The following is a 24,213-nucleotide window of genomic DNA, read 5'->3' as shown; positions in this document are numbered from 1 at the left end:
ATCCTCGGCTCATATCTAAAGAGCCCAGGTTCGACCCTGGGACAAGTGGAAACTTGGGCATGTTATGTTAAACCTGTTCACCCTACTCACCTAGTAGTAATTAGGTACTTTATTATCTAAATAAATTCAGACTTTAGGGACTGTACCACCTCTTACTGAGGATGACAGACTGATCACGCTAAAACTATTTATACTGTCTACAGCGTTACATTCGCCTGTATTCCACTGAAGAAACCCTTTATGCAGGCGAAATGTTTCTGCAATAAAGATACGTAAGTGTTAAACAGGTTTATTTCATGGTAACCCTCGTTTCAGCTTTATTCAACTCACATTCACATTTTAGGTGAGTACCTGGTGATACTGATTTATTATTATTATTATTAAATATTAGCCGGTATTCTCCCGGCCCGGGCCTTTTCCAAGTGGTGGCCCGGCCTTGGCTCCCTCTTTAGGGAGTGTCTGAGACCTAAGTCTCCCATGGGAGGAGGCACAAGTACCTCCTCATCTTTGGGACCAACTGTCCCCAGGCCTAGCCACAAGCTAGGCCTCTCTGGTCTGCCATCCCCGCCCCAAGGGGGCTAATGGGAATGACAGTCTTATGAGCTAAAGGCTCGGGCTCAGGCACCTACCCTACCCTAGAAGGGTTAGGCATGGTGTCGATGTGGTGATACTGAAGGCTCGTCCCAGAGAGGCGTTAGTAAGGATAGATGCATTTAGCACCTCCCTTTAATTATATTACTATAATGTTATTATAGTCTAACAAATTGATTCACACAGGTACACGTAAGTACAATTATCATACCTAGTTTAAATTACCTACGATAACCCAAAAAATGTCATAGTGACTTGTTATTGGGGTCCTTGAGAGGTGTCTTGACACCCTTGAAGCGCTCTCGATCCAAAGACTTGGAGTTACCCCTCCCTTTCTCTGGATCGAATCTGATTGCCTACCATTCTCCCCCCCCCCCAAGGCGCTGTATGACCCATACAGGTTTAGGTCTCCCCACGAGATAAATAAATAAGTGTAGGTTCGTTGTCGCTGGCAGCAGTGTCAACACGACGCGGGAAGTAGACGAAACTTAGTAAGAAAACACCTTTATTTCTCTCTAAAATAAAACAAATGAAGGACACACGGGTTTATTGAGTGTCTGAAATTAGTCTATTAATGTGTGTGCGTCGAGGAATGTTGTTATATATTCCCGATGACGGTTTTAATTACCAAAAAAATATGTAATCCTGGTTAGTTTAGAGTCATTTTAAAGATATTTTATTGGGTCATATATCATGATGCTGATCCTTGTGGGTTTAGCGCTTAGATTTGAATGTAGTAATAATAATTATCGTGATGGCGTGTTTAAACTGGAATATAATATGATGTTATATTGTCGATGATACTGAACTGAATATACAAAGTTAAGGTCAAATTTTGACACATTCAAGGCTAAGAGACTGCAAAATTTGGAAGGAATAGTTACAATATAATTTGCAGCTTGCACTGACCCTTCAGAGGTGGCACCTTGATGCTGGTCAAGGGCTTTTGATGAGAGGAAACGGAGTTGCCCCTCACCATCCTCAGATTGAACTTGGTTACCTCTCATTCTCCAGGCACTGTATGGCACATAAGGGTTTAGTGCTTCCTCTTAAATATAATAATATTGTAATGACTTTAACCATCATGCAAATGATCCAATTAACATAATGCTAAATGAATCATCAGTCACAAAACTCACAGGGAAAATTCCTAGGTATCCACCTTGACAGTAGCCTTAAGTTCCAGACACACATACAACAAATCACCAAGAAAATCTCCAAGACTGTAGGCATACTATCAGAGGTACTACGTTCCACAATCAGCTCTCCTGGCACTGTACCATTCACTCATATACCCTAATCTTACATATGGAATTTGTGCATGGGGACCAACAACATCCAATCACCTAAAATTCCTAATAACCCAGCAAAAGGCAGCAGTAAGAATGATAACAAATTCCCACTCCTGCCAGCATACTCCACCAATTTTCAAAAGTCTGAATCTGCTCACCATTAAGAACATCCATACTTATTCATGTGCCTACTACATACACAGAACAATTCACACAAATATAAACCCTCCACTCAAACTTCTCACCAACCTAAACAGGACACATGACCACAACACAAGACACAGATCTCTTTTTGATATACCTCGTGTCCATATCACACTGTGTAAAAACTCTATGCACGTAAAGGGCTCCAAAATATGGAATTCATTACCAGAAGATATTAAAGTAACCCAGTCTGAAAAGCAATTTAAGACTCTTCTCAAAAGCAACTTACTCACCCTAGACTAAATGCTAAATACTCAGTACACACTTACTCACCTATGTGCTCCCACATCATAACTGAAACAATCACTTTGAACCTTTTATCCATTGTTGACAGGAATATAATTGAATCAGTGTTTTCAAAAAAAGCATTTTCGAATGTAAATATATCTTTGTATTATACAAATTTTGATTCATTTATAATTAATATTCTACTGTACAACTATGAAATAATTACTATCCTACTGTATAACTATGATATACTCCTTAGTATTAAGTAGACTGTAAGCCAATAATGTTAAGTTGGCCCATAATGCCTAGGCATAATAGAGGCTCTTTGCATTGCAACCCACTATTGTAAATACAAAATCTCAGTGTACTGTTTGCAAAGACATAAAATAATTAAATAAATAAATAAAATAAATAAATGCTGCAAATTGTTATAAACTGTACTCGCAGAGTACAGTTTATAACAATTGATAACAATTTATAACAATTGGTAATGATAATTTATAATAAATTAATTCACAATAATAAGTTTATTTAGGTATAGGTAAACATAAGTACAATTATCATACATAGTGTAAATTATCTAGGATGACCCAAAATAGAAAAAGTGACTTATTTCCATTGGGGTCCTTTTGATGAGGAGCTCTTGATCTAAGGAACTGAAACTGTTTTTTTCCACTTCCTTACAAAATACAAATAAATTCTTTCCTTCTACAGCATACAGGTAATGTAGTATTAAAATCTTCTCTCTCATAAGCACAAAAGAAAGCCATTAGCATGTGGTGCATTTCAGGTCTTGAATTGTTTACAGTTGCCTTTCATATCCCAAGCTGTGTGACTTAGATGCATTTAGCACGTCCCTTTAATTATAATACTGTATTGTTTTTATAGTCTAACAATTTTATGTATTTAGAGGCAGGAATAAGCTAAATTGTTTATGATAATTGTTTATTTTACGTTAAGTCTACATGCCCTCAAGATCAATTAATCTTTTTGTATGCTATATACTCTGAGCTTAAATGAAAGTTTATTTGTTGAAGAAATGTGGAGAATGTCTTGTATAGTCCCTTCAGGGAGGGTGTTAAGAGATAAGATTTTGTTCAGATGCTAATATGGGGCTTTTCTGTCAAGGAATCGGAACTATCTTTCCCCTCCTTGGATCAAACCTGATAATCTTTGACTTTCTTGGGTTATCCTAGGCAATTTACACTGTATATGATAATTGTACTTCATGTGTACCTGTGCCTAAATAAACTTACTCCCACTCCACAAGTGCTCTGTGACCCTTAACCCTTAAACTGTCCAAGCAGATCTACGTTCATATGCGTAGTGCTCCAAAAGTAGATCTACGTTTTTTTACATATTTTCAAATATAACAAAAAAAAAAGTAGATCAAAGTTTTCTTACACGTTTTCAAATGTAAAAAAAAATAAAGATCTACTTTTTTACATACTTTCAAATGTTGAAAAAATGTAGATCTACGTTTGGACAGTTTAAGGGTTAAGTAACTCTATTTAGGTACAGGTATACTTAAGTACAGTTGTTGTACCTAGTGTAAATTACCTAGGATAACCCCCAAAAAATTAGACTAAGTGACTTGTTTTCATTGCGGGTCCTAATACCCTAATGGTTTTAGTGCTTCCCTGTGAATATTATGTAATGCCATGTTTCTTGATATATTAAAAATAGTCAAATTAAGTCTCAATGGGAAATTACTCAATCTTCAGATTTAATAATAATACCACAGCATATTTTAAATAATGTTCCTGTAAATAATATGCTGCTTGGAAAACACTGAATAATATACTTTCCCACAGTACATAGTCTACTGGTCTTGTACAAAAAACAAAACAAAACTTTATTTCTTTGCTAAGGTTACAATGTGTGTTTACATTTTATAATTTGATTGGAACAAAGAAATCCACTATCATGCCGAGGCATTTCGGGCAGTGGCAATTACGTATTGCAGCTATGTATTTTAAATTGCTTGTCGTGGTAATTTTCCTTTTTGTTATGCTGCGGTTACGGTTCCTTCAATTTTCTTTAAGTAAAAAAAATAATGTTATTTGGGCTTTGTCGCGTTATTCTAGGGATGTCATAATTTATTACCAATGTACAGTGTATGATAATTGTGTGATGAATGCAAACCTTGTAAAAAATTAAAATAATTTTTAAAAATATTTGTTTTATTTGAAAAAATAAATAAATAAAAGTAATATAATTTCTGTGAAAGGTCCATAATGTGATTTGCATTTCGGGCAGACTTAAAATAGGTCTAAAATTCCTTAATACAAAAATAGTAAATAGTTGTGGAGTTGTTTTAGTTTATGAGTTTAGTAAAAGTATTGGAAAATTATTACAGGATACTGTACAGGTACACAAAATCCGTCAGTATGAGGATTGTGCTCTCGTCCAGGGAGGTTCCTTGATGCTGGTGAGAGGTTCGATCCTAGGTGTTGGGCCTAATTTTCACTACCTTGGATTGAGCCTGATTGCCTCCCAGTCTCCCAGGTGCTGTATGATCTCTGAGGGTTTAGTACTTCCCCAATTAATGTAATAACAATAATAATAATAATAGTAATAATAATAGTAGTCTGATGGTGCTTCATCCACTTGTTCATAATTCTCCAAACATTTCCTCTGTAGAAAAAGTTCAACAATGTGGCTTATTTTCATTGTGGTCTTCAGGTTCTTATCCAGGATATTTTGTGTTGTTAGTAAATTTCTATAGCCCAAATTCCTTGCTTTGTACCCACACATCTATGCATTGTTGGGTAAGCCACATGTGCATAGCATTTTCAAAATGCTTATATTTAGCAGATTTCACATTTTAGCATCATTTCAAAAATCTCCTCTCTCTACTAGTGAAACACAGTACAGTTGGCCTCCAATTAATGGATATAGTGACAAGAAATGATTTGATAAGTAAGACACATGTGCAGCATTTAGGTATCTTTATTGTTGAAACATTTTGTCTCTGCAGGAAACTCCTTCAGTCAAACAGGCTAAGGGACTGACCACCACCTCCTCCTCCTCCTCCTCCTCCTCCTCCTCCTCCTCCTCCTCCTGTCAACACTGAGGAACTGATCACCTCAAATTACTTTTCTACTTTTACTGTGTTCAGTATTAAATTCACCTGTATTTGACTGAAGAAACCTGCTGGGCAGGCAATTTTTATTGACTGTTACGCTTGTCTTATTCATCAACTTGTCTGTATTGTATACCATTTATAATATGATAGAGATAGTTCGTATATCAAAAATTTTGTTAAGCAAATCTCTTTTTCCCATAGACACCCATGTTATAATTGGAGAAGCAGACTGGGTTAATAATGTTTCATATCAGATTTCAATAAAATTTTTCTTATGATGAAATTACACCATGCATGATTCTTCATGCTGCACCAATATGTACAGTGAATGCTTGATTTAACAGATTTCAGACATGCAGGACAAGATTTGCTGGGTCACTGACCATTGCAGTTGCCATTACTGGTCATCTGCTCTCCCCTATTAGTATATTAAATTGAAGGGTTGACTATTTCAATTTTTTTATGTTATTTTGATGGAATTCATAGTAATAACTAAGCTAACATCCATTCATTTTATTTTCTACAGTTGTGTTGAGAATTTGCCCAAAAGCAGGGACAACCAACACTGAGTCATGGCCTAAAACTGTGATAGACTGGAGGGAATCATGTTACTTGAGATCATTTGCTGAGCATTACCAGCTGTGAGTTCCATTGCTACCTAAAACGTAATTTCTCTGTGATTTAGAAAAATATTGGCTGTTTTTGACTTACTCGCATAGTAGTTTCTAAAAGACCCTTATTGTAATATGTAAACAAACAAATTTTATTTTCAAAATGTACATAATTGTTGTAAAATCAGATAAAATTGATTTCATTCATTTTGGAAAGTCCCTACTCATGCAGAGCATTTTAGGCGGACAAGGATTTTAACCCTTTGACTGTCGCGGCCGTATATATACGTCTTACGAGGTACCGTGTTTGACGTATATATACTCATAAATTCTAGCGGCTTCAAATCAAGCAGGAGAAAGTTGGTAGGCCCACATGTGAGAGAATGGGTCTGTGTGGTCAGTGTGCACCATATAAAAAAAATCCTGGAGCACGCAGTGCATAATGGGGAAAAAAAAACTACGACCGTTTTTTTTTTAATTAAAATGCCGACTTTGTGGTCTATTTTCGTATATTATTTATGGTTGTATTCTTGTTTTCTTGGTCTCCTTTGATAGAATGGAAAACATATTATAGAAAAAGAGATGATTTTGACAGATTTTACTATAAAAAGAACCTGGAAATGGAGCTCAAAGTAGGGGAAATGTTTGATTTTTGCCGATGTTCAAAAACAAACAAATGACATCATTGTCCAATAAATGTCCAACTAGCCATTCTAATATGCAGTCATGAATGGGATGATGTTATTTATACAATTACAGTATTGGAGTAGTCTGCATAATAGTAAATCTTCTATTTTTTGTTTGAATAAAAATTCAAAATAGAAAGCAAGAGTAATATCAGAGGGGCCTGGAGACATGACTGATAAACAAAGAAAATGTTATTTTAGAGCCAGGAATGTCTGCATTGTTCATTCTGGACCTTATTTTGAAATTGTCATATTTTTTAATTATCGTGAAATTGGCCAAATTGCAAATTTCTGACCATGTTATTGGGTAGTTGAAATTGGTAAATGGGGAGTTTCTTGTACTCAATCGATAGAAAAAATAGAGTTCTAAAGAAATAGCTATGAGTTTGGTCGACTGGAAGAATGGAATTAGCTGAAAATAGGGCTCAAAGTGGGCGAAATCGCCGATTTGTAAATATCGCCAAGGTCGCTAACTTCGCGAGAGCGTAATTCCGTCAGTTTTCCATCAAATTTCGTTTTTTTTGGTGTCATTACAATCGGGAAAAGATTCTCTTATCATTTCATAAGAAAAAATAATTTTTTTGGGGGGGGGAAATTTTGCGACACCAGGAGACACCTCAGGATTGGGGGTTGCGACATGCAAGGGGTTAAATTTTGCGACACCAGGAGAGAGACCTCAGGATTGGGGGTTGCGACAGTCAAAGGGTTAAACTACTTAACACTGTATGGTTGAAGTTAGATTATTTACAAGCAAAGTTTAATATAATTAAGTTACATGAAAATAAGCTTATAAAATCTAATGACTTTATTGAATAATAAAACTATTTTAATAAAAACAAAAGTTAACATAAAGAGTTACAATAGTAATAGAAAACTGTTTATATTGGCAATTTTTTGCCAATATTTTGCTTTTCCTGACAGACACCTGAATCAAACTGATGGCAAGACAAGCACCCTGGACAGTAGACAATATAAACAACAGAGAAGGCAGTAATTTGTCAGATACAGATGAGATGGAAGATGAGGAAATTGATTCAGATGTTACAGACATGTCTACAGAGATGAATAATGAGCAAGAGGGTAAGATAATTTCAGTTATTTTCTTTGAGTGTATTGGTGTGGCTCTCTTATGTTTAACTTTGAAAATTAAATAATGATACATTACTAATTTTCATCTGTGGGATGTACTCTATGTAGTAATTGAGTTCTGTATCAGTAGAGTTTATAAATGACTTTATTTAAGAAGCTTAAATGGGACATTTGCCTACCTAACATCAGGTCTATAAATATATTCTGAGTCACATTTTATTTTCCATGATCACATTGCATTCCTTTCTTGGTCAAAAATCAAAAGACTTATAATAGTAATACTCGGGTTTTTTGAGAAATCAGACAGAACACTACTCTGAACATAGGTTTTAAACCTAAGAAATCAGTCAGTCCATGTACTGTATAACTGTCAGAATATGTTTTCTCTGTAGCAGCACAAATGTATGTTTAATTGGATGATGTTTTTCAGATGGAGATTTTGATGATGACAGTGATGTGCGGCCTTATAGACTTCAAGCTGCTGAGCAGGAAGGTGTTAGTATGAGTTGTTTAGAACTGTATTGATTTCTTAAGTGTTTTTGGAGTGGGTTCCATATAAAAATTATTTGCTTGTTGGTATGTAGTTTCTATAATATTAAAAGTAAATATTTGCTGTAATAGTAATCAAAAGTGTCTTGAAAACTAGTCAGTGTATAAGGTCCAGGTGTGAGATGCACTAGTCATTCTATAATTCATTAAAAAGCATTGGTAAAAATTTGGACGTTGTACTAAGAGTGAGATGAAAAGAATGCTTTTTGCTGGTGGTTTAGTATTGACAGAGAATGAAAATCAATACCAAAAGCTAATGAGTTCTTTTCATTATGTTCAGTGAAAAAATATATATAGAAACTACAGTGGAGACTAGCAGTTAATCATAGGTAATTAGCAAAATTGAACATATGGCCTTAGACTTAATTAAGAAAAGGATGGAAAACTTTCTTTTGAACAGAATGGAACAGGTACTGTATCAAGAGTTCAGGCTGTATATAGGATGTACTTGAGGAATGTGTGTGATTCAAGTAAACAGAAACGGATAAGCAACAGATGATTGTAGTCACATATTGACGTAGAGTTTTCAGAATAAGAGCTAATGTATGGAGAAAACCGGAAAGCTTGAATAGCACCAAAAATTAGATTTTTTTTAAAATAAGAGCAATAAAATTTTAATATGAAATTGGAATAGGTTCTGAATTAGAGATCTTTATTTCCATTATTCAGAAATATTAATAATTTAGACATTCTCAGTGAGATATTTTTGAATAAGAATAAGGGGTATATGAATATACAGTATAGTACTAGCTTTTTCTTTGAAAACATGAAATTTACTGTAGATATTCAGATAGTAGTAGGTTGGTAGACAGTAGTATTCAGATAGTAGTAGTAGGCTGGTAGACAGCAGCCGCCCGGGGAGTTACTACCGTCTTGCCAAGTGAATGTAAGACTGAAGCCTGTAATTGCTTTACATGATGATAGGATTGCTGGTGTCTTTTTTCTGTCTCATAAACATGCAAGATTTCAGGTACGTCTTGCTACTTCTGCTTACACTTAGGTCACAGTACACATACATGTATACATTTATGTATACACAATCATCTGAGAGCATAGGCAATGGGGTCGAAGAGGTATGGGGTAGGTTTAAAAATGTAGTGTTAGTGTTCAGCAGAAGTTTGTGGTTACAGGAAAGTGGGTGCGGGAGGGAAGAGGAGCGATTGGTGGAATGATGATGTAAAGAGAGTAGTAAGGGAGAAAAAGTTAGCATATGAGAAGTTTTTACAAAGTAGAAGTGATGCAAGGAGGGAAGAGTATATGGAGAAAAAGAGAGAGGTTAAGAGAGTGGTGAAGCAATGTAAAAAGAGAGCAAATGAGAGAGTGGGTGAGATGTTATCAACAAATTTTGTTGAAAATAAGAAAAAGTTTTGGAGTGAGATTAACAAGTTAAGGAAGCCTAGAGAACAAATGGATTTGTCAGTTAAAAATAGGAGAGGAGAGTTATTAAATGGAGAGTTAGAGGTATTGGGAAGATGGAGGGAATATTTTGAGGAATTGTTAAATGTTGATGAAGATAGGGAAGCTGTGATTTCGTGTATAGGGCAAGGAGGAATAACATCTTGTAGGAGTGAGGAAGAGCCAGTTGTGAGTGTGGGGGAAGTTCGTGAGGCAGTAGGTAAAATGAAAGGGGGTAAGGCAGCCGGGATTGATGGGATAAAGATAGAAATGTTAAAAGCAGGTGAGGATATAGTTTTGGAGTGGTTGGTGCAATTATTTAATAAATGTATGGAAGAGGGTAAGGTACCTAGGGATTGGCAGAGAGCATGCATAGTTCCTTTGCATAAAGGCAAAGGGGACAAAAGAGAGTGCAAAAATTATAGGGGGATAAGTCTGTTGAGTATACCTGGTAAAGTGTATGGTAGAGTTATGAGGAAATGGTATGGTGATACCGACAAGATGTGGAAAAAGACGCTTATGTACAGTTCAGGACATTTATTAAAGGAAACGTTTCGCCACGAGTGGCTTCTTCAGTCCTAATACAGAGAAAACTAAGAAAACATTTATATATATAGTGGCAGGAGTCAGGTGAGGTGACGCGTGGGTAGAGGTGGTGGTAGTAGTAGTAGTAGTAGTAGTAATGGAACTAAGGAGGTGAGGCAAGAGAGGGACCTGCTGGCATCAAGTAACACCAGTTCCCAGGATGGGTAATATCCTCTTGCTGCACTAATTTCTGTCAGTAACACTATAAAGCAAAAATCCGGTAGTTACAGTATTTCAAAATTACTAAGCAAGAGGATGTTACCCATCCTGGGAACTGGTGTTACTTGATGCCAGCAGGTCCCTCTCTTGCCTCACCTCCTTAGTTCCATTACTACTACTACTACTACTACTACTACCACCTCTACCCACGCGTCACCTCACCTGACTCCTGCCACTATATATATAAATGTTTTCTTAGTTTTCTCTGTATTAGGACTGAAGAAGCCACTCGTGGCGAAACGTTTCCTTTAATAAATGTCCTGAACTGTACATGAGTGTCTTTTTCCACATGGTAGAGTTATTATTGAAAGAATTAAAAGTAAGACTGAGAATAGGATAGCAAATGAACAAGGAGGCTTTAGGAAAGGTAGGGTGTGTGTGGACCAGGTGTTTACACTGAAACATATAAGTGAACAGTATTTAGATAAGGCTAAAGAGGTCTTTGTGGCATTTATGGATTTGGAAAAGGCATATGACAGGGTGGATAGGGGGGCAATGTAGCAGATGTTGCAGGTGTATGGTGTAGGAGGTAGGTTACTGAAAGCAGTGAAGAGTTTTTACGAGGATAGTGAGGCTCAAGTTAGAGTACATAGGAAAGAGGGAAATTATTTCCCAGTAAAAGTAGGCCTTAGACAAAGATGTGTGATGTCACCGTGGTTGTTTAATATATTTATAGATGGGGTTGTAAGAGAAGTAAATGCGAGGGTCTTGACAAGAGGCGTGGAGTTAAAAGATAAAGAATCACACATAAAGTGGGAGTTGTCACAGTTGCTCTTTGCTGATGACACTGTGCTCTTGGGAGATTCTGAAGAGAAGTTGCAGAGATTGGTGGATGAATTTGGTAGGGTGTGCAAAAGAAGAAAATTAAAAGTGAATACAGGAAAGAGTAAGGTTATGAGGATAACAAAAAGATTAGGTGATGAAAGATTGGATATCAGATTGGAGGGAGAGAGTATGGAGGAGGTGAATGTATTCAGATATTTGGGAGTGGACGTGTCAGCGGATGGGTCTATGAAGGATGAGGTGAATCATAGAATTGATGAGGGGAAAAGGGTGAGTGGTGCACTTAGGAGTCTGTGGAGACAAAGAACTTTGTCCTTGGAGGCAAAGAGGGGAATGTATGAGAGTATAGTTTTACCAACACTCTTATATGGGTGTGAAGCATGGGTGATGAATGTTGCAGCGAGGAGAAGGCTGGAGGCAGTGGAGATGTCATGTCTGAGGGCAATGTGTGGTGTGAATATAATGCAGAGAATTCGTAGTTTGGAAGTTAGGAGGAGGTGCGGGATTACCAAAACTGTTGTCCAGAGGGCTGAGGAAGGGTTGTTGAGGTGGTTCGGACATGTAGAGAGAATGGAGCGAAACAGAATGACTTCAAGAGTGTATCAGTCTGTAGTGGAAGGAAGGCGGGGTAGGGGTCGGCCTAGGAAAGGTTGGAGGGAGGGGGTAAAGGAGGTTTTGTGTGCGAGGGGCTTGGACTTCCAGCGGGCGTGCGTGAGCATGTTTGATAGGAGTGAATGGAGACGAATGGTTTTTAATACTTGACGTGCTGTTGGAGTGTGAGCAAAGTAACATTTATGAAGGGGTTCAGGGAAACCGGCAGGCCGGACTTGAGTCCTGGAGATGGGAAGTACAGTGCCTGCACTCTGAAAGAGGGGTGTTAATGCTGCAGTTTAAAAACTGTAGTGTAAAGCACCCTTCTGGCAAGACAGTGATGGAGTGAATGATGGTGAAAGTTTTTCTTTTTTGGGCCACCCTGCCTTGGTGGGAATCGGCCAGTGTGATAATAAATAAAAAAATATTTCATACATCAAAATTCTGAAATGTTTGAAACTGTTAATGATGATCTTTTGGTTTTAACATGTAATGTCTCTGTGTCACTGATATTTGTGAAGATTAAAATTTCTCATAGTGCAAATATAATACTGCAGCATCAAGCTTGAACACTAGCACTCAAAGACACTGTGTTTTGCTTGTTAACTTCAAGTTCTTTCATGTATATATTCATAGGATAGGACAAGGAGCCCCATATTAGGAGAAAGAAGAACACAAGACAGTGAAAGAACACATCACCATCCAATAAGAACTGTGGAGCAACAAGGAATGAGACATCAGATAGATGTAGTGAATCTTGAAGATTCAGAGGAGGTTAGTGTTTTAAATTAATTCCTTTTTTTTCTCATGTAGGTCTTGCAGTTGAATTTGTGGCTACTGTTATTGTTTTCTTCTGATTTAGTTTCATCAGTTTCCATCACTTTAAGTGGGTGATGTGTTGTGTAAATTATAATGATATTAATATTTATGTCTCCAATTGAGAGCCTCAGTTGGAGTCATAAGAACATAAGAAAGAAGGAACACTGCAACAGGCCTACTGACCCATACGGTGTGGAGTTTTTGTCAGTGTTAAATAGTACAAAGCAAAAATTAGAGTGAAAGTTGCTGCATTTTGAGATGATCATGATGTAAATAAGATGCCTCTACATCAAACCCGTATTCTATATCGGTGGTTCCCTAACAATTTTGTCTACAACTCAAAATTTGAAATCACATTCTCCTTGCAACTGAAATGATACTTATACCTACTCAGCACCTCACTGTAGATTTATTGCACCATGATAAAAAATACATTTGAAACATTTATAAACACACTTGCTCAAATTCTTTCCATTATATTTTGGGTTGTGACCTTTGGTTTCCAAACTCCTGCTCTACATGGAGGAAATAGAGATGGAAGTGGATGCAAACATATCAATATTCATTGAATGTTACAAACATGAAGGGTATCATAATAGGCTGAGTAAAATACTAGGATTAATACCAAATTTCCTTGTGACTTTATTGCTTTCCATAAACAATAGTTTCAGATTTGTTTAGGCTGCTATCTGGATTTGTTTGAATTATTATTTTCAAATATTTACAGCTTGAAGGGCCAAATATGATTATAGAAGAGCAGCCACCTGTAATTGCATATGAGCCACAAGTGTTGGAGCTACATGAGACTCCACCAAACAATGCACCACCACCTCCTTCACTAGATCCCTTGCCAGAACAACAGCTCCCAGTTTCCCCAGTACCTCAAGTTGAGCACTCTCGGACTACCCATACAGCAGAGGTGGGACATCCACTGGATCCTCCCATAATCAGAGAATCAAACACTGAAGCAGGTCCATCTTGTGGTGTCACTCCAAAGAAAGTTAATCCAGGTATTGTACTGCTACTAAGACACTAATTTACACCTCTTAGCATGGCATATTTTAGTTTTCCTATACACTAATTGCATTTCTTCAAATATTTCTTAGGAAATATTGACACCAGTGAAAATTTTGTATGCACATTTTAGTAATTTTTTCTTCCATACACTAGCCATCTCCCACTAAGGCAGGGTGACCTAAAAAGAAAAGTGCAAGTTTTTCTTTTTACATGTAGTAATTTATAAAGGAGAAAGAGTTACTAGCCCCTTCATCCTGGTATTTTAGCAGCCTTTCATGACATGCATGGCTTATGGAGGAAAGATTCTTATCTACTTCCTCAAGGAGTCATTTTAGTAATATCTTCTTAGTACATTGATCACCAGGTGAAGGCCTAAAACCTTTTAAATTTTTCTGTGAATATTGCTACTCTACAAGGAGATGCATTGATGCTGGTGAAGAGTTCTTGTTCCATGGAGCTGGAACTACCCTTCTTTTCTGTAGATAAAACATGATTACCTCTCATTGCGAAAGTGCTGTATTACACCTATGAGTTTTATCACTTTTTCACCTTTAGTGGTAGTAATACATAGACACTGTGCATGTCCTCTCACTAGCTGTTCCCTTCCTTTTTAACCCTTAAACCATGTCTAACATACTAGTATGTAGGTGAGGACTTATGTCCAGTATACTAGTACACACAACTATTTTGTGGCTTTAAATACCCCACTTGCCAATATTTATTTTTACCTCAGCACAGCTGTTTTAATCTCCTACAGCCTTCTCATACCTTTGGAAAAAATCTACGACTAGGAGAGTGCACACAATGCATCACAGGTAATGCTGCTGGACTAGCATAAGCAAACAATGAAACCAGGACCTGTTCCACTACCAGTTTCCCACTAGCAAACTGGGTGTGGAACTAACAGCAAGATGTCTTATTCATTCCTGATTTATTATAATTACATAATACAGTGGACCCTCAACCAGCGATATTAATCCGTTCCTGAGAGCTCATCGTTAGTCAGAATTATCGTTAGTCAAGTTAATTTTCCCCATAAGAAATAATGGAAATCAAATTAATCCGTACAAGACACCCAAAAGTATTGAAAAAAAAAATTTTTACCACATGAAATATTAATTTTAATACACACAAACTGAAGATTACATGCACAATTACATGACACTTACCTTTATTGAAGATCTGGTGATGATTGATGGGATGGGAGGAGGGGAGAGGTGTTAGTGTTTAGAAGGGGAATCCCCTTCCATTAGCACTTGAGGCAGCAAGTCTTTTTCTGGGGTTACTTCCCTTGTTCTTTTAATGCCACTAGGACCAGCTTCAGAGTCACTGGACTTCTGTCGCACAACATATCTGTCCATAGAGGCCTGTACCTCTCGTTCCTTTTTGACTTTCCTAAAGTGGTTCACAACATTGTCAGTGTAATAGTCACCAGCACGGCTTGCAGTAGCTGTGTCAGGGTGATTTTCATCAAAAAAGGTTTGCACTTCAAGCCACTTTGCATACATTTCCTTTATCTTAGAAGTAGGCAACTTCTTCAATATCTCTGTCCCCTCTTCCAAAGCAGTTTCCTCAGGTCTGCCCTCTTGCTGTTCAAGATGATCTAGCAGCTCATCAGTGGTTAGTTCTTCACTGTCCTCCACCACCAACTCTTCCACATCCTCCCCACTAACCTCCAACCCCAAGGACTTCCCCAATGCCACAATGGATTCCTCAACTGGCATAGGATTCTCAGGGTTAGCCTCAAACCCTTCAAAATCCCTTTTGTCTACACATTCTGGCCACAGTTTTTTCCAAGCAGAGTTCAATGTCCCCTTAGTCACTTCCTCCCAAGCCTTACCTATAATGTTTACACAATTGAGGATGGTAAAATGATCTTTCCAAAACTCTCTTAGAGTCAGTTGAGTTTCTGAGGTCACTACAAAGCACCTTTCAAACATAGCTTTTGTGTACAGTTTCTTGAAGTTGGAAATAACCTGCTGGTCCATGGGCTGCAGGAGAGGAGTGGTATTAGGAGGCAAAAACTTCACCTTAATGAAGCTCATGTCCCTAGAAAGTCGCTCTGCCAAGTCTGAAGGATGACCAGGAGCATTGTCTAATACCAGGAGGCACTTAAGGTCTAATTTCTTTTCAATAAGTTAATTTTTCACATTGGGGGCAAATGCATGATGTAACCAGTCATAGAAAAAGTCCCTAGTGACCCATGCCTTACTGTTTGCCCTCCACAGCACACACAAATTAGCCTTGAGGACATTGTTTTTCCTGAACACTCTGGGAGTTTCAGAGTGATACACCAATAAAGGCTTCACTTTTTTGCAATCACCACTAGCATTGGCACACATCAACAGAGTAAGCCTGTCTTTCATAGGCTTATGTCCTGGGAGTGCCTTTTCCTCCTGAGTAATGTACATCCTGCTTGGCATTTTCTTCCAAAACCGGCCTGTTTCGTCACAATTAAACACTTGTTCAGGTTTCAGTCCTTCACTGTCTATGTACTCCTTGAAGTCCTACACATATTTTTCAGCCGATTTGTGGTCCGAACTGGCAGCCTCACCATGCCTTATCACACTATGTATGCCACTATGCTTCTTAAATCTCTCAAACCAACCTTTGCTGGCCTTAAATTCACTCACATCACTAGTTGCTGGCATTTTTCTAATTAAATCGCCATGCAACTTCCTAGCCTTTTCACATATGATCGCTTGAGAGATGCTGTCTCCTGCTATCTGTTTCTCGTTTATCCACACCAATAAAAGTCTCTCAACATCTTCTATCACTTGCGATCTCAGTTTCGAAAACATAGTTGCACCTTTGGCAGGAACAGCTTCCTTGATTGCCGTTTTCTTGCCCACAATAGTAGCGATGGTTGATTGGGGTTTATTATACAACCTGACCATCTCAGAGATACGCACTCCACTTTCATACTTATCAATGATCTCTTTCTTCATCCCCATAATAATTCTCACCCTTTTTGCTGTAGGGTTGGCACTAGAAGCTTTCTTGGGGCCCGTGGTGACTTATTTTGCAGGTGCAATCACTACAAAGGCTGTGATAATATGAAATGTTCCAGTTGTATGTTTGGAAGCAACCATGGTGGCTGGCTGGCTTGTAAACACTGGCACCCAAGGGACAAGTGAGGCGCGCTCAGGCCAAAGTGGACGCGTATGGTACGGAACGAATAGTGCTGGTTGGGTTTTTAAGCGCTAGTCGAGGCAAAATTTTTGCGTTAAAATGTATTGCTAGTCAGATTTATCGTTAATCGATGCCATCGTTGGTCGAGGGTCCACTGTACTAACAGTGGAACTCGGCCAAACAATACAATACAGTCATACAGTATGACTTATTTCCATGTTTCAATCAGTATTACACCTTGAAACCACTGTAATATACAAGATTTCCTTGGAAATATATGTTTTACAGTAGTCTTGATACTACTGAAGGGCAAGGGCAACTCCAAATAATTGGACCTATCCTCCCTTGGATTGAACCTGATTGCCTCCTAGCATCATACGAGGTCCTCCTTTCCCAGTAATGCCTAATAGAGGAAGCTGATATTTTCATTAGGACTCTTCATTATGGAAAATAACTCAAAATCATGAAAAATAACTCAAAATTACAAAAAATAACCGAGTTATCAGAAATAAAGAAAAATGACTAATAATTACGAGAAATAACTAAAAATTAAGAAAAAACATAAATTACGAAAATAACTAAACGTTACCAAAAAAATTACTCCATTTTAACTATTTTTGATGCGCTTAAGAATTTGCCCTTAAAAACATAAAAAGAGACCGTTTTAGCATGATACAAGGCTGTTTTATCTCGTCTTATTCTTCCCTCTATGACACGCCTTTTATGGCACATTTAACTTGCGGTATAAACCTTGATAATAAATACCGACAAGTTGGTTTAGAAAGTCATGTAAGCAGACACTATGACATTTATTAGACAACGTTTCAGTCCTGGAACCTTGATCACTTCTAACATACAGAGGTAGAAAGACATTATATATAGGCGGAGAGTGAGGTGTGAGTGGCGCATGGTGACTTGAAGAATGCCATGATGGGATGAGGAGGGGTAGACGATGAGATCATTTGACTCCTCTCATAACCTTCCATGAAAGCTGTATATACTGGATTTTTTCATGTTTGTGGAGAGCAGTTGATCCAACATCCCTAGGTGCTATATGACCCCTTGGGGTTTAGTGCTCCCCACTGAATATAATAATAATAATACAATACAGTAATATTTAAAAACAAGACAGTGGTATAATTCTGAGTATACTGTGGAGGGGTTCTTGAGGTGGTTTGAGCATGTATAGAAAATGGAGAGGGAGATGTTGATAAAAAGAGTGTATAAATCTGAGGTGGAAGATAAGAGGGGTAGGGGTTGTCCAGGAATGGTTGGAGGGAGGAGGTAAAGAAAGCTTTGAGTCTTAGGAGCTTGAGTATCCAGCAGACTTGTGAGAACTTGTTAGATAGGAGTAAATTGGGACAAGTGGTTTTTAATATACATGCTGTTGGAGTGTTAGCAAGGTAATTTTCATAAAGTGATTCAGGGAAACCAGTTAGTCAGACTTCAGTACTTGAGATGGTGGGAAGGGCAGTGCTAGCACTCTTAAGGAGGGGTGGGGATGTTGCAGTCGGAGGGTAATCTGATTATAATGTTAACACACTTCTGGAAAGACAGCAGTTGAATGAATGTTGGTAAATGCGTATTCTTCTTTTTCGGGTCATCCTGCCTCATTAGGAGACAACTGTTTGGTTAAAAAAAAAAAAATGTCCCAGTAACTAATCTGTTCATTTCATTTATTTACAGTACATTACCTCCCTCACAGCTAGAGGGGATGTTTTTGTATTGTATTTAAAAATGTTCAGTGCCTTAGTTATTTTTTTGGAAGAAAAAGGGAAAGAAATTTTGACAATAAGATTAAGTCCTGCACTTGTTTCTCAGTTGCATGGTGATCAAAATTTGTCTAGTTGTATAGCACTTTTATTTTCATCATTTGTTTTTTTCTTTTGCAGTCCCTGAACAACTACCAGATTCACCAGATTCAGAAGATGAAGGTCAGATTTGTTCAATATGTTTTGAACCATGGAGCAACTCTGGAGATCACCGTTTATCATCTCTTAAGTGTGGACACTTGTTTGGATATGCATGTATTATACGATGGCTGAAGGGCCAAAAAGGCAAGTGCCCTCAGTGCAATGCAAAGGCCACAAAGAAAGATATTAGAGTACTGTATGCTAAGTCTCTCAAAGTGCTAGACACATCAGAAAGAGACAGGATATTGAAAGACTTGGAAAAAGAGAAGGAGGCAAAGAGGAAGTTGGAACTTGAACATGCCCAGACCAAACTTAAATATGAGCTTAAGGCACAACTAGTGGTAAAGCTTCAGGAAGAGCTAAGAGTGCTTAAGAAAGCCACAGCAGGTACTAGTGGTTCACATGGAATTAATTTGTCTCAGAGTGCTGCAAGTAGTGCCCAACGAAATGTAAAGATGATAATGTATGCTGGTATTGATATAAATAAGGATGGTGGGTGTAGAGTAATGGCTTATAATGAGTGGCTGAATATGCTTGTGGTATCTATGCCAAGCCAGGTAGCAATGTTTCCTGGATATGGTGTAAAGAAAGTAAATATGTTAGACTTAAAGGCTGAGAGGTATGTGCCAATTCATCAGAAACAAATCAGAGATTTGGCTTTTAATCCAGCCAAAAATGACTTGCTTCTTTCTGTTGCAATGGATAAGATGGTGAAACTAACAAATATTTGCAGTAATGCACCTGTAGGATCATTTACAGCAGAGGCCCCATTATGGAGTTGTTGCTGGAATGCTGATGAAGCTAATAAATTTTTTGTTGGTACAGCAACAGGCTGTGTAGTTCAATATGACACCCGCATTACCACAGGTCCTGTTAGAACTATAAAAGTTGCTGGCTCTGGACCTGTAGTATCTATGTGTTATGTGCCATATAAATCGAATGCTAACTTCAGTATTGGAGGATTACTTGTAGCAAGACTCCAGTCATGCTCTTTTGTAGAACTTAAGGAAGAAGGTATTAAAGACCATACATTACCCCTTGAAGGCCCATTCACCTGCGTGTCCCTGGAGAAATCTACTCGGCATATTTTGGTATCCTGTCGTCCAAGTCAAAAGTACCCTCATGCAAGGCATATTGTTTGTGAACTTCAAAGTGTTAACATTAGTCCTGATGCAGCAGTGATCAATCAAATTGTCACAGTAAACTTGATCCACACTTTCCAAGGTGGAACAACTCAGAAAGTCCTTTCCCGATCGTGTATTTTTGTTAACCCAGTTCAGGTGGAAAATGTTGTGGTATGTGCAAGTGATGAGTCCAACCAAAGCACATGTTTGTGGGACTTATCACTAGCTTCTTGTATGCAGCAGCTCAGAGTGCCAGAGACAGTAATAGATATACTTCCAGTGAGGAGTAATCAAAATGAATATTTAACCTTACTGACAGATAAATCTGCCAAATTTTATAAATGGATTGATGTTTTATAATATTTAATTATTGTCTTGTAATGAGATCTGCTGACCTAGAGTTCTGTTTCTTTAAATGCCTTGTTAATAAATGTGTAATTATGCAGAAATACTTAAATGTAAAATATTGCCTAAAACTGCATAATCACCTGGCACATAAAATATTGACAAATTCTGCATTTTCACCCTAGTTTGTGTACTATACAACAGTAGCTTACAGTGACAGTTTGCATCATGTAAATATATACATAATCGGATATAGTAAATTGACTTTTTACCTAATACATAGCATACTTTCTCAATTATAATCTTTACTTTTATATTGTAAATTTTATATAAATAAAAATACATAGCTACTAAAGTCTATAATACACTTCTTCAATGAGTTACAAAATATTGGATGTATTGAGTAAATACAGTTAGTGATGTTTTTGAAAGTAGAACTATTACTGTACTGGAAAGATCAATCAGTCTTTTGTCTATGATCATCTTTGTTTTTTTAACTTAAAACAATTTTGTTAACAGATATTTGCCTACATACAATCAATGGGCTGCCAGAAGAACATCGCCAAACTTGCATTTGACTGTTGTGCATTGTCTTCATGACATTTAGTTCACAGATATTGTCATGGATCTGTGTACATCTCTCCAACAGTGTCATATCTACTAGTAGTTTTCATCAGGAAAATATTCGGTTGCAGAGTACCCTTTCTTCTAGGCAAATCATAATGATCATTCTTGCCAGCAATCTCCATCTGTCTTAACATTCCGAGAATCACCACTCCTAGTCTTGCAAGTCCTGTGTCTTCAAATGGAAATACAAAATTATGTTTAAAGGAAAGGTGGTGTCATAACCAGGCTATAACTATAGCCACGTATTCCCTCCGGGGGGAATGCGAAGGGAGGGAAGGAGTGCCAATGCTGGGGAGGGGCTCTTGATCCAAGGAATTTGAGCCAGTCTATATTTCCTTGGATCAGACTTCATTACCTTTGATTTTCCAAGGTTTAGTTCATTCCATGAATAAAAGTATTCTGATGTAGCCCCATAGCAACACTTATCAGGTACCTGTCTAAGATGCCTCAACCTCTTCAATGTTCCCATTTTGAGTTCTTCACTAATCCTTTTCAATTAGTTAATCAGTCAAATCTACTTCCAACCAGTTTTTTCCTTCCCTATTACTAATTTCTTATCCAACCCTATTTGCTTCATGTTAAGTGCAATTTGCTTAAGGTTCTCTCAGTGACTGTACATCCCTATTTTAGCAATGGCAAAAGATTCTCTTCCCCACACTCATCTTGCATCTTCCTAGGTGTTCAATGTTGTCCTCTGCCTCCAAGTTTGACATATACCCTGAGAATAGCCAAGCAAATGAAATCTCATCCAATTTTACCTCCATTACCTGATCATTCTAATCTGCCTTTCTGAATCAAACTTTCTCCAAACCTTGTGGGTTTAGCACTTGGTTTTAATTATAATTCAACTTTCTCCCCACCTTCCCTGTAGCCACCCAACCCTTCTAAGTAGGTTCCTCGATGCTGGTGTGGAGCTCAACCTAGAGAAACCAACTTACATTTTCTTTGGTTGAATTTGACTACCTTCCATTTCCAAAGGTGCTGAACATCACCTGCAGATTCGGCACTACCCACGAGTGAAATAATGTAACAAAACCTCTTTTCTCTTCTGTACAGATAATTTTAGACAACAGTCTCTTAATGACACTACCTTTATAGGTCGTCATTATAATTGAGGGGGAAGAGGTAAACCCATAGGATTATACAGTGCCTATGGAAGGTATTCAGGTTTAATTCAGGGAACTAGAGCACAGATCCAATTCCCTAGATCAAGCCCCTCACCAGCATAAAGGGACCTTCCTTGAGGGGTCCTTTATAGGTCAAAGGGCTGTATAGCCCTTGTGGCTTAGAGCTTTTTTTTTTTTTTTTTTTTTTTTTCAAAAAGTCGGCCGTCTCCCACCGAGGCAGGGTGACCCAAAAAAGAAAGAAAATCCCCAAAAAGAAAATACTTTCATCATCATTCAACACTTTCACCACACTCGCACATTATCACTGTTTTTGCAGAGGTGCTCAGAATACAACAGTCTAGAAGCATACACATATAAAGATACACAACATATCCCTCCAAACTGCCAATATCCCAAACCCCTCCTTTAAAGTGCAGGCATTGTACTTCCCATTTCCAGGACTCAAGTCCGACTATATGAAAATAACCGGTTTCCCTGAATCCCTTCACTAAATATTACCCTGCTCACACTCCAACAGATCGTCAGGTCCCAAGTACCATTCGTCTCCATTCACTCCTATCTAACACGCTCACGCACGCTTGCTGGAAGTCCAAGCCCCTTACCCACAAAACCTCCTTTACCCCCTCTCTCCAACCCTTTCGAGGACGACCCCTACCCCGCCTTCCTTCCCCTATAGATTTATATGCTTTCCATGTCATTCTACTTTGATCCATTCTCTCTAAATGACCAAACCACCTCAACAACCCCTCTTCTGCCCTCTGACTAATACTTTTATTAACTCCACACCTTCTCCTAATTTCCACACTCCGAATTTTCTGCATATTTACACCACACATTGCCCTTAAACAGGACATCTCCACTGCCTCCAACCGTCTCCTCGCTGCTGCATTTACCACCCAAGCTTCACACCCATATAAGAGTGTTGGTACTACTATACTTTCATACATTCCCTTCTTTGCCTCCATAGATAACGTTTTTTGACTCCACATATACCTCAACGCACCACTCACCTTTTTTCCCTCATCAATTCTATGATTAACCTCATCCTTCATAAATCCATCCGCCGACACGTCAACTCCCAAGTATCTGAAAACATTCACTTCTTCCATACTCCTCCTCCCCAATTTGATATCCAATTTTTCTTTATCTAAATCATTTGACACCCTCATCACCTTACTCTTTTCTATGTTCACTTTCAACTTTCTACCTTTACACACATTCCCAAACTCATCCACTAACCTTTGCAATTTTTCTTTAGAATCTCCCATAAGCACAGTATCATCAGCAAAAAGTAACTGTGTCAATTCCCATTTTGAATTTGATTCCACATAATTTAATCCCACCCCTCTCCCAAACACCCTAGCATTTACTTCCTTAACAACCCCATCTATAAATATAATAAACAACCATGGTGACATTACACATCCCTGTCTAAGACCTACTTTTACCGGGAAGTAGTCTCCCTCTCTTCTACACACCCTAACCTGAGCCTCACTATCCTCATAAAAGCTCTTTACAGCATTTAGTAACTTACCACCTATTCCATAAACTTGCAACATCTGCCACATTGCTCCTCTATCCACTCTATCATATGCCTTTTCTAAATCCATAAATGCAATAAAAACTTCCCTATCTTTATCTAAATACTGTTCACATATATGCTTCAATGTAAACACCTGATCTACACATCCCCTACCCACTCTAAAACCTCCTTGCTCATCCGCAATCCTACATTCTGTCTTACCTCTAATTCTTTCAATTATAACCCTACCGTACACTTTTCCTGGTATACTCAGTAAGCTTATTCCTCTATAATTTTTACAGTCTCTTTTGTCCCCTTTCCCTTTATATAAAGGGACTATACATGCTCTGCCAATCCCTAGGTACCTTCCCCTCTTTCATACATTTATTAAACAGAAGTACCAACCACTCCAACACTATATCCCCCCCTGCTTTTAACATTTCTGTCATGATCCCATCAGTTCCAGCTGCTTTACCCCCTTTCATTTTACGTAATGCCTCACGTACCTCCCCCACACTTACATTCTGCTCTTCTTCACTCCTAAAAGATGGTATACCTCCCTGACCAGTGCATGAAATTACTGCCTCTGTTTCTTCCTTAACATTTAAAAGTTCCTCAAAATATTCTCGCCATCTACCCAATACCTCCATCTCCCCATCTACTAACTCCCCTACTC

The 24,213-nt window shown here is 38.0% G+C and overlaps 1 protein-coding gene across 7 annotated transcripts; it reads left to right on the top strand.

Annotated features, from left to right (window-relative positions):
* Positions 1 to 249: 249 nt before the first annotated feature.
* On the top strand, positions 250 to 20,600 carry mus302 (mutagen-sensitive 302). Of its 7 annotated transcripts, none has more exons than XM_070081214.1 (8): positions 690 to 783; positions 4,675 to 4,823; positions 5,930 to 6,044; positions 7,622 to 7,780; positions 8,220 to 8,290; positions 12,548 to 12,685; positions 13,458 to 13,740; positions 18,772 to 20,600. In XM_070081214.1, exons 4-8 carry the CDS (start codon positions 7,639 to 7,641, stop codon positions 20,274 to 20,276), a joined length of 2,139 nt encoding a protein of 712 aa, XP_069937315.1. In that variant the 5' UTR covers positions 690 to 783; positions 4,675 to 4,823; positions 5,930 to 6,044; positions 7,622 to 7,638; the 3' UTR covers positions 20,277 to 20,600. The 7 variants fall into 7 exon arrangements, with proteins under 7 accessions (XP_069937320.1, XP_069937319.1, XP_069937315.1 ...); XM_070081220.1 differs by lacking the exon at positions 690 to 783 and adding an exon at positions 998 to 1,082 and having other exon boundaries at positions 8,220 to 8,284; XM_070081213.1 differs by lacking the exon at positions 690 to 783 and adding an exon at positions 998 to 1,082.
* The last annotated feature ends 3,613 nt before the right edge of the window (positions 20,601 to 24,213 follow it).

The sequence above is a fragment of the Cherax quadricarinatus genome, unplaced genomic scaffold (assembly GCF_038502225.1).
Source record: "Cherax quadricarinatus isolate ZL_2023a unplaced genomic scaffold, ASM3850222v1 Contig1994, whole genome shotgun sequence".
In the NCBI taxonomy this organism is placed as follows: domain Eukaryota; kingdom Metazoa; phylum Arthropoda; class Malacostraca; order Decapoda; family Parastacidae; genus Cherax; species Cherax quadricarinatus.
Note: the sequence above shows the minus strand (reverse complement) of the source record. Positions and strands in the feature narration are given on the sequence as shown.